Below are 11011 nucleotides of genomic sequence, written 5' to 3' on the forward strand. Positions count from 1 at the left end.
CATAATTACAAGTGATTAGCATAATAAAAAACATGGGCTGTTTTCCTTTAGGGAATATTAACTGATCTTACTGAAGGATGACTCTAGAGCTTGATGTTTAACACAGTTTTGGTAGGGGGTTTCCTTGCATGTTGTTACGTTGCTCTGACTAATTATCTTGCCTTGCTTTTTCCAGAGGCCCTCACCCTACTCTGTCTAAACCTGTGGTTCATGTCTCAATGTTATACTTGTGGTGAGTTTTTCCAGCTCACAAGTCACCAACCTGAGCACTGCCTGACACATATTGTTTTGGTTTGTGCGCTAAGAGAGACCTTACTATGTAAATTCTGTTTAATCTTGGGGGTTTTATTCACTATGTGGGGAGGTTTATAAACAGATATGGGCTCTGCAAACATTACAACTTTGGTAGTATCCCAAACTTTGGGTGCCTCGGGTGCATTTCAGAAGAAAATGGCAGGTCAGTTTTGGGAAAATATCTGCCACACCCGTCTTGAAGATTTGTCATCCTAATTCACGGCCTGGAGGCTTGAATTATAAGACTCAGACTGCATTTCCCAGACACCCACCTTGATCCATCTAGGGAGGATTTCGTTTGTTTTTAGCCACCCGGCAGGGGCGCCGCATTTCCCAGCGCCCTTTGGCCTTTTCTCCTGGAGTCAGGTGGTGAAGCCCCTTATCACGGCTTGGGGGCTCTGACGACTACATTTCCCAGAATGCCGTGCGCTGAAGACAGCGTGGTAGAGCCAACGAAGGATCAGCAAGGAGGCCTTTCCGTTTGAGCACATCGGTTGGGGCGGGGCTTCCGGTGCCATGCCGAGGCCGTCATCTTGGCTGCCCTGTGGTATGTTCTTGTCAGAGAAGGTCCGAGAGGAGGCGCCGTCCGCTAGGCGGGGAGGCGGGTCTGACGCCCGGCGACGCCGCCCAGGAGCTCCGCGCCAGGTTCGCTTCTTCTCCCGCCGCCCGGCCCCGCTGCGTCCACGGAGCCCGATGGCGGCGGCCACGCTGGGGGCCCCGCCTCAGGTACCTGCCCGTCCCCGGGCCTCCCCAGCCCACCCACCCACCCTCGGGCCCCGAGTGCGGGCCCCCGCTGCCCAGGCCCCGGGCCCGGGACGGAGAGGCGCTCGTGGGCGGGGCCGGTGTCCTGAGCGCCGGCGTGACGGCGCGTGGGGCCCGTTACGGGCGGGGGGACCCCGCGTGCGGAGGCCGGGGCTGGGGCCGAGCCGGGGGGACTCGGGCATCCGGGAACCTGGGGCGGCCTTCCGCCCGCAGGGAGCCCTGGGAGGCGCCTAATCCTGGAAGAGCCCGCCGAGGGCTGTACTTTTGCTGTGAGGACTCTGGGAACCAGAGAGCTTCGAACAAAGGAGAGACACGGTCTACGTCAGAGATTAAAACTTTCTCAAAGGCAGTTCAAAAGAAGGACAGGGTGGAGGGGTGATGAGGACATTGAGGCACTGGGAGGCTGAATCTTTGTTCAGGGTCGCACTGCGGGTAAGAGGCAACTACGAGGCCCACAGGTTAGGCAGTTGGCCTGAAGTCACCTGGCTCCAGGGCCAGGGAAGGTATGTGGAGAGGTGAGCCCATGAAATCCTGCATGGAGCCATTCTTCATGTGCCTCTTCTCACAGGTCCCCATGACTGCAGAAGCACGTCTGGAACCCAAGCAGGTGAGTGAAGGGCCTGTTCCCCGCTGGCCCAACCCTCATCTCTCTGTTCTCTGGACTGTGGTATGCTTGGAGTCTTAATGGTCTTCCTCCAGTTACTGAGTCTGGGGCCCTAGAGAAACCCCAAGCCCAGGGGTCCTAAGTCCATGTTCCCCATTACTGGCAAACAATGTGAAAAGGTGGGTGTGGGGGTTAACCCATCGTTCGTTACTGGAATTTGCATATTCCTAGAGATCCAACTGAATAAGGACTGGTTCACTTGTTTGGGTACCTGGCTGATGGTGTTGGGCTTCATAAACATAGTTAAGGTAGATAGGTGTCTGTGAAAGCTTGGTGTACAGACTTGATAGACTGACAGGTGGCTGAGGCTTCTGAGGGAAAAGTGGGTATCAGATAGATGCAGAGGCATAAGAATATTTGTCCCAAAATGACACTCAGGTCAGAGCTGGTGCTTATTTACCGCTCTATGACCAAAACTTTTTAAAAAAGTAGTTGTATCTATTACAAAATGCTCACCACTGTAAGTATAGGTACCTGCTGTCACATACAAAGATTATAATATTATTGACTATGTTCCCTATGCTGTATTTTTCATCTCTGTAACTTAATATAATTGGAAGTTTGTCCCTTTTTTTCCCCTTCACCCATTTTACCCATCCCTCCAACCCTTTCTCTATGGCAACCACTACCCTATTTTCCATGTTTATGACTAGGTTTCTGCTTTGTTCATTTGGGTTGGTTTTTTTTTTATTAGATTCGACATACAAATGAAATCATATGGTATTTGTCTTTCTCTGACTTATTTCACTTAGCCTAATACCCTCTAGGTCCATCAACATTGTCACAAATGGCAGGTTTCATTCTTTTTTATGGCCCAGTAATATTCCATTGCATGTATGTACCACATCTTTACTCATTTATCTATCAATGGATGTTTAGGTATTGCTTCCATATATTGGCTATTGTTAAAACTGTTGCATTAAACATGGGGGTGCAGATATCTTTTTGAATTACTGATTTTGTTTTCCTTTGGTAAATTCCCAGAAGTGGAATTGCTAGGTTGCATGGTATTTCTGTTTTTGACTTTTTGAGGAACCTTTCTGTTTTCCATAGTGACTGCTACCAACAGTGTAACAGAGTCATGGGGTTCCCTTTTTTCTACATCCTTGCTAACACTTATTATCTCTTGTCTGGCTCACCAAGATTTTGTGATGACTTTGCTGGGGCCTTGGGATGTTTCAGCCTGGTATGTGTTTATGAGCAAATGCAGTTACCTGTGAGATCTTTAGGCCTGGGGTGGGAAATTACTGGGGCTGGTCTTTGAATGAAGTTTTGGGGAACAGAGAAAATTTGTATTTGCTGAAGTGATAGCAGGTGCATCACAGACAGCTTTGGACTCTGGGTTTCTGAGGTCCACAGGAGGGTCTGTGTGGCTAAGTATGAAGCAAAGAACAGCTACACAGTGAGGTGCTTATGTAGTGATTTGAAATGACACTGCTGTTGGGAACCTCTGAAAGTCTGGTCATAGTTGATCCTGTTTGAATTTGCCAAGTGTGCTGTGAATGCTGTCTGGGGCTAATCTAGATGGTGTGGGGCAGTGAGGTGGGGGCAGCCATGGACGTGTAGCTGTGGGATATGGAGACTGAGAGATGTGGAGTCTAAAGAACAATGCATGGCTGGAGGGGGAGCATGTCTGGTGGGTGCAGGTTGCTGCATTGATGATTACATAACACTGATCATACCAAGGGAATCACTTGTCATAATCGTATTGATGACTGTAAACCAGGCCCACAGCTTAGATATGTATTTGTCTACTTAACTCTTGTGTTTCCACCCCAGTCCTCAGTGGGGCCAAGAGGGGACACCACCACCATGGCCTGATTTCTCCTTTGAGTTGGGATGCTTGGGAAATGGATAGTCATAATATAGATTGTGGGAAAATGGGTTGTGGCTTCTGAGAGTGGACAGTTTGTCGTTTCATCTCTCACCACCATTGTAGGGCAATGTGACGTTTGAAGATGTGGCCATCTACTTCTCCTGGGAGGAATGGGGGCTCCTTGATGAGACTCAGAGACGCCTGTACCGTGATGTGATGCTGCAGAACTTGGCAGTTATAACCTCCCTAGGTAAGGCCTTCACCCTCCTCTGTGCCATGAGGGTCTCTGCCTTTTCCTTTTCCCCAGAGACAAGTCTGTCATCCTCATATCAGGACCCTGGGCTCTCCTTCCTTCCCCAGTTCCTGAGCAGGTGCTGTGGCTGGTTGGGCTGAGGGGTGTATGCTGCCCTCTCCTCTCTGAACATGCCCAACATCTGCCTCCCTGCAGCCTTCCAGAGTAGGATTCAGGGTCAGGAGTCTTGACATTCAGCTTAATTTATCCCATCTACCCGACCTCTTCCTTGCTGGGTGACATTGTCCAGATCCATGGCATATGTGTGCTCCAGATCCTATTTCCTTACTCTACCTGGCATTCCCTCATATCTGCCTATGCCAGGAATTAATTCTGTGATGTGGACTGTGGGCTCTGTTCTTACAAGACCCCACCCCCTGCAAATTCTCACTGTGATACTTACTTTCTTCCTGGGCTCTGATGTGCCAGGTTGCTACGGGTCAGCACTAGCTGCCTGTGTGTGGTACTTGCGTTATCCAGTTCCTATATGCTTGGGAGTGGGGTCAGGAGTCTTTGGTTTCCATAGATTGGATATGTGTCCAGACTCAGCAAAATGGTCTCAGAGTGAACCTGGCCCTGACCAGTGGCTCACTGGGATAGGGCATGACATCAGTGCTGTGTTCAGATGATCCAAAAAGCTGTTCTGGTCAACTAGCATTTTGGTGCTGATACCAATGGCTATACCCTATTTCTGCCTTTTTTGCCCTATTCTTTATATGGCCCACTTATCCAATCTACATTTTGTCACTTCTACTCTCAGTCCAGCCTATGGCTAATTGTCACATCTCTGGACTGCCTTTCTTACCTACTCTTCTCAGTGCTTCATCTACAGCAGTTTCCCATGTTGGCCTATATATTTTGTGTGTTGAAATGTGTACCCATTCTTAAAACTTCTCTCACCAGCAGCTGCCTTGTTGCAGTCCTAGTTTTGGGGATTGGAGATACCCATCTGTGTTGCACTCATGTGTCACCACCAGACAGGGTTCTGCTGAGGGTTCTTTGCAGAGGAATGAGTGTATAGCCTGTCTCTCCTCCCTGTGGTGTACCACATGGTTGTCTTTCTCCTCATGTGGTCTCCCCCCTTCCATTGTGTGCTCTTTATAGTGAAAAAAGACCCATCATCAACCTGAACCGAACTCCTTTTCCTGTAAATAATCACACATATGCATTCTTGGATGTGTCAGATACTCACTTGTGTGTGGCTGCCCCCATCCACGAAAATCAACATGCACTTTGCCAACATTTCTTGCTTTCAGGTTGTTGCCATGGAGTGCCGAATGAAGAGGTCCCATTTGAGCACAGCATTTCTGTACAAAGGATATCACAAGTCAGGACTCCCAAGGCTGCTCTCTCTTCCAAGAAGGCCCATCCCTGTGAAATGTGTGGCCTGATCCTGAGAGACATTTTGCACTTGGTTGAGCACCAGGGAACACTTGACAGGCAGAAACTTCACAGGTGTGAGGCATATGGGAAACAACTGCATGTCAGGGAAAACTTTTTTCATCACCAGAAGCAGTGTATTGGAGAGAAACACTTCAGGAACCATGTGGACAGAGCCTCGTTTGTGAAGAACTGCAAATGCAATGTGTCAGGAAAGCCATTTATGTTCAGGGTGATTGGGAAGGACTTCTTGGCCAGCTCTGAATTTCTCCAGCCACAGGCCACTTACACCAATGAGGGGTCAACCAGTGAGACAGAGTGTGGTGGGACAGAGTGTGGGGTAGACGTTCAGAGGGCAATAACTCATAACAACTGGAAAGGATGCACAAAAGCCTTGAGCTGCAGACACACACTTATTCAGCACCAGAGACTGATCACTAGAGAAAGATGGTTTATGTGCAGTGAATGTGGGATATCCTTTAGCAGAAGCAGCAGCCTCAGTCAACATCAGAAAGTTCATGCTGGTCAAAGAACTGTTGACTCTGAAGGATGTGGAATATTACCTAAAATGTCTCCCCTTGTTGAACAGCAGAGGAGTAACACGAGGGAAAGGCCTTACAAATGTACAGAATGTGGGAAGTCATTTACCAGAAGTTTCAGTCTCGTTGAACATCAGAGAGTTCACACTGGAGAAAGGCCTTATGATTGTGGGGAATGTGGCAAGTCCTTTACACGAAAGTCCAACCTCATTATACATCACAGAATTCACACTAGAGAAAGACCATATGAGTGCAAGGAATGTGATAAATCATTTGTTCAGAGGTCTGCCCTCATTCAACATCAGAGAGTTCACACTGGAGAAAGGCCTTATGATTGCAGTGAATGTGGAAAGTCTTTTACCCGATTCTTTGCACTCTGTCAACATCAGAGAAGGCACACTGGTTTAAGGCCCTATGAATGCATTGACTGTGGAAAATCCTTTGCTGAAAATTCCAGACTCATTAAACACAGGCGAATTCACACTGGAGAAAGACCTTATGAATGCAGCAAATGTGGAAAAGCATTTTGCCAAAATTCTTCACTCCTTAGACACCAGAGAGTTCACACTGGAGAAAAGCCTTATGTGTGTGGGGAATGTGGGAAATCTTTTGGGCAAAAGACCATCCTAATTCAGCATTGGAGTGTTCATACTATAGAAAGACCTTATAAATGTTGGGAATGTGGGAAATCCTTTAGGCGAAAGTCTGAACTTACTCAACACCAGAGAGTTCACACTGGAGAGAAACCATATGAGTGTGGGGAATGTAGGAAATCATTTAGCCAAAAGTCCAATCTCACTATGCACCTCATAGTTCACACCAGAGAGAGGCCATATGAATGTAACCAGTGTGGTAAATCATTTAGCCAAAAAGCTACACTCCTAGCACATCAGAGAATTCACACTGGAGAAAGACCCTACAAGTGCAGTGAATGTGGAAAAAGTTTTAGCCACAGCTCTGCATTCCGTCAGCATCAGAGAATTCACACTGGATCAAAGCCTTATGAGTGTACTGTATGTGGGAAATCTTTTGCTGAAAACTCTAGACTCATTAGACACAGGAGACTTCACACTGGAGAAAGGCCTTATGAGTGCAGCAAATGTGGAAAAGCATTTAGCCAAAGTTCTTCACTCAGTCACCATCACAGGGTTCACACAGGACAAAAGCCATATAAGTGCATGGAATGTGGGAAGTGCTTTGTAAAAGACTCCAGCCTCATTAAGCACAGGAGCATTCATAGTGTACAAAGTTCTTATGATGAAATAAATGTGGAAAATCCATTATGATTTCAGTCTCATAAAAATGCATAATCACAGTTGATAATGACCTTGAGTATGGTGAATGTTGGAAATCCTGTAGCCCAAACCGTAGCCTTTTATACACTGGAGAGTTCACACTGAAACACAGCCTTATGAGTGCACTGATTGTGGAATTGCCTTCAGTTCATCAGGTACCACTAAATTCACTTCAGAAAAACAATAGATGTGCTAGAAATGTGTTATTTCTTGTTGGTATAGACACACTGGGGGATCTCTTTATGAGAGTGCTTTCTGCCTTGACCTTCAGATACTTGATAAACCAAGTACATTCCGGATTTGTGGGAGTTGCATTGCACTTTTTAATCTTCCCAGGACCTTTGCCAGATTACAGTTCTGATGGTTCTGGTGCTCATCATTTCCCTGCTACAGTGTGTCCAGGGAAGCAAACCTCAGTGTTTCCCCAGTATGGGAAGGATGTGTAAGAACCCTGAATATTCGTTCCTTTATAGTTTCTTTCTCTGAGAAATCATGTCACTGACCTGACCAGTTTTTGGTCCGGAAGACTCCACTGGTGACCTGAAAACATGAGCTGCCTTTTTCAGTTCTGTTTTCATCTCATGACTCTTGTGATGGAATTTTTCCTGCCCTTCAAAGACTCCAGCCCAGGTGCAGCTTGCCTCCCATTGCTGTTGCTGTGTGGAAATGGAGGCCTCACTCTTTAAGCCATTTTTAGTCTTGTGGCTGTATTCACTGGATGTGGAGATTTGATATCAACTGGGTTCTGCTAACACAAAGGGGTAAACAGCTGTTTTGGGGATCCCAAACTGTGTGCCTCAAAGGGGGACAGTATCATGGCAGAATACAGCACTCTCCAGTTCTGCTTTAGTTTGCATTGCTGCCCAAGGCCTCCAAGAATGCAGGAAATTGTGGTCCAATTTGTAGCCTGGATACCATGGTATTTTGTGGGCCCAGACATTAGTCTGTGAAGGAGGCAGTTGTGATACCCTTGGTGCTTCTGAGAGAAACATGGAATTGTTTTCGTATTTACAGCAGGTGTTGCATTGTGCTCAGCACTGGTGAGGAGAACCTGTTCCCTGGGTTTTTGCAGTGGAGCCGTGTTCCCTGATGTCCAAATTGCCATAGAGTAGCATTGCAGGTTATGTGATTGTATGGGCCAGGCACTCATACTTTCACAGAAACACTGGATTTATAGGGAGGGGAAGAGATTTCCACAGAGATAGACTTCCTTTAAAGGGGCATGCAGTAAGTTCCAGTCATTATGCCTAAAGGATGAGCAGAAACAAATTCTTAAGTCCTCCAGAAGTATGGATCTTGTGTACTGAGGTCATTATGAGAGGAAAAAATCTAAATATTTTATGATTTCCTTAGCCTTTCTGGGCTGTTCACCTCAAGGTTATTGCTATGCAGGAAAATAAGGACAGAGGCCAGCTCTGTGGCCGTTTCTCCAGCCGTCATTCCTGTTGAATCAGGTGGAAACTGCCTTATTGCTGGCCAGTATTTGCTGCCAGAGGTAAGGTGTCCTTGCAAGGCTCAAGCAAAGGGGTGCTGGAAGCAATACAGTTTGCCAGGTTGATAATCTAGAGTTGTAGGAAATCCTGAATTTTATTTTGAACCATATTTTTAGAGCCTTACTAAGTCGTAAATGCTATGCTTGTTATATTTAAATTGTACTATTGCATAAGTTTTGATATTCATTAAACCCACAAAACCACCACCACAGTCATGGTGATGAACCTCTCCAACGCTCCGTAGTACCCTATAATACATGAGGTATTGTGTGTCACCTTACATAATACATCTCTCCTGCTACCCTCCCTGCAACCAGTAGTTCACTTTCCCTTATACTATGTTAGTTCCCATTGTCTAGAATTTTATTTGATTCTTCTCAAAGTGTTTATTATTTTTTTCCCTGAATAGCCTCATTTGGCTTATTCATTTTGGGAATCTCAGTGGTGTGGATATGAGTAGTTCATCCTTTTTGTATTGCTGAGAAGTATCGTGTTGTGTGGATGTGCCCCTAGTCTTGCATCTGTTTATGCACATTGAGTTTTCCATTTTTTGACCATTTTAAATAAAATCACTATAGAGTATATGGAACCAGTTTTTCATATACATGTGTTTCATTTATCTCATGCTAATATTTTGGAGTGCAGTGCCCGAGTCTCAGGGTGGGTGAATAGACATCTCTTTAAGAAATGCCAGGCTGTGATTCATCTCCAGTGGTTGGACCCTTTTGTATTCCTGTCAGTAGTGTGAAGACATCTGGTTCTTCCATATTCTTGCCAAAAGTGGCTATGTTTGGTATTTTTAAATTTTCCCCTTCAAATAAATGTGTAAGCTTATCTCACTGGCTTTGGTTGTATTTCTCTGTTGTTTCATTGTTTTAACTTTTGTCTAGTTACCATTTGTATATCTTTGTTAAAATGTTCATACATAGTTTTTTAAAATGAGTTTTGGTCTTTTCCCTTTTCTCTAACAAAGTGAGGCAACAAAGTTTTGTTGGAACTTCATCTTCTGTGATGTGACTTTGCTTAAGGAATAATTGTTTTTAAATATGGGATTCTTTCCTACATTCTTTCATACAGAATGCAGTGGCCACATACAGCATGTGCTTCTAAGTTCAATCTGCATTGTGAACACATTCTTGATCACTTTAACTCGAGATACTCAACGATACCATGTGTAAACCCATGATCTGTAGTGTTCTTCTATTTCCTTGACGTAAACACTGCCACAGCGGCCAGTTTAAAACTGCCAACATGATGTCATTGAACATAGAATTGGGGATAGTTTTGCCAGTAGCCCACCACTATTCTGCTCTAGCATACTGACACAACAGCTGCAAATGACCTCAAGAACATAAAAAATAAGGAAGGGAGACATTTTTAATGTTTGGTTTTTTAAAACCATTTAAATTGACTCAAACTGCACATGCTTAAAATAATATTTTGATGTTTAGATGAACGTTTATACCCTGAAAGCAAAAATTTGCTTTCCTCCCTTTCAAAGTTAATCCTCAACATTAAAAAACTATGATATATTTATATACAGAATTGGAAATTGTGTTCTGAAATGAGAGAAACCCTTCCAAATCTTTCCTCAGTATCATATGACCATCCTTTTTTTTCAGCTATCCTTGTGTACATGAGTGGATTAGTTTACTTATAATTCCGGCATGTCATTTAATGCATAATCTCTTCAGAATGGAAGCATTCCTTAACCCTAATAACTGTTAACACAAAAGTATTTAAGAATATTAAGTATGATTTCAATACTGTTTTCTCACTTTCAAAAATGTTTAAAAAATATGTATTATATGGCTTAATCTGATACTGTTTATTTTAGCCTTCCCCATAATCCTGTACACGAGATAATGGGATGAGAAATGAAGTTGGGTTCCTGCAGACAGTCGTGTGATGATTAGTATGGGAAATAAAGCATAATATCCCAACCCAGAAATCCTCACAAAGGTAGTAGACAGAGAAAACATCTTATTAGATAAACATTAAGCCAGAGTTCTATGCATATCAAAAGCGATCTCCTAAGAATTTCAAAAGCAGAATTCTCAGCCCTTTATTTAAGAAGATACAACCCGTCACACACATATTTTTAAGGTAGATAATAGTCCTCAAGTAGGAAGATTTGATAATACCATTTGTCCCACGGAGTCTGTCCTAACTTAACCTGGCCGTTGAGGCGGCGCTCTGTTTGCCTTTTGGGTTTATCCAGAGGAAAGACAAACCGTCGCTGAGCACCAGAGTTGGGCCCTTCCCCTCCCGCAGAGCCTGTGGGGCAAGGGAGCCGCCTCCTTTTGATACCGCAGTTCAAGTAATGGCTCTGGGGATGTTTGCATTTTAAAGAGATTGGTCTAGGTTTCTTTCAAAGTATATTCCTGGGTCATAAAGTTGGAGGGAAAAAGCTTCCCGTGACAGGCCTGTGTAGTCTTCAACAGGAAGTACTTGAAAGGCGTGAGTACCTGTAGGT

General features: G+C 44.8%; 1 protein-coding gene across 4 annotated transcripts; it reads left to right on the plus strand.

The window, feature by feature from the left end:
• Positions 1-352: 352 nt before the first annotated feature.
• On the plus strand, positions 353-9379 carry LOC108399053 (uncharacterized). Of its 4 annotated transcripts, none has more exons than XM_073225283.1 (4): positions 353-939; positions 1625-1663; positions 3660-3786; positions 5085-9379. In XM_073225283.1, the coding sequence occupies exons 1-4, from the start codon at positions 811-813 to the stop codon at positions 7031-7033; spliced, it is 2244 nt and encodes a 747-aa protein (XP_073081384.1). In that variant the 5' UTR covers positions 353-810; the 3' UTR covers positions 7034-9379. The 4 variants fall into 4 exon arrangements, with proteins under 4 accessions (XP_073081384.1, XP_036848885.2, XP_073081386.1 ...); XM_036992990.2 differs by having other exon boundaries at positions 354-1020; XM_073225285.1 differs by having other exon boundaries at positions 355-841.
• The last annotated feature ends 1632 nt before the right edge of the window (positions 9380-11011 follow it).

This window comes from Manis javanica, chromosome 17, assembly GCF_040802235.1.
Source record: "Manis javanica isolate MJ-LG chromosome 17, MJ_LKY, whole genome shotgun sequence".
Taxonomy (NCBI): domain Eukaryota; kingdom Metazoa; phylum Chordata; class Mammalia; order Pholidota; family Manidae; genus Manis; species Manis javanica.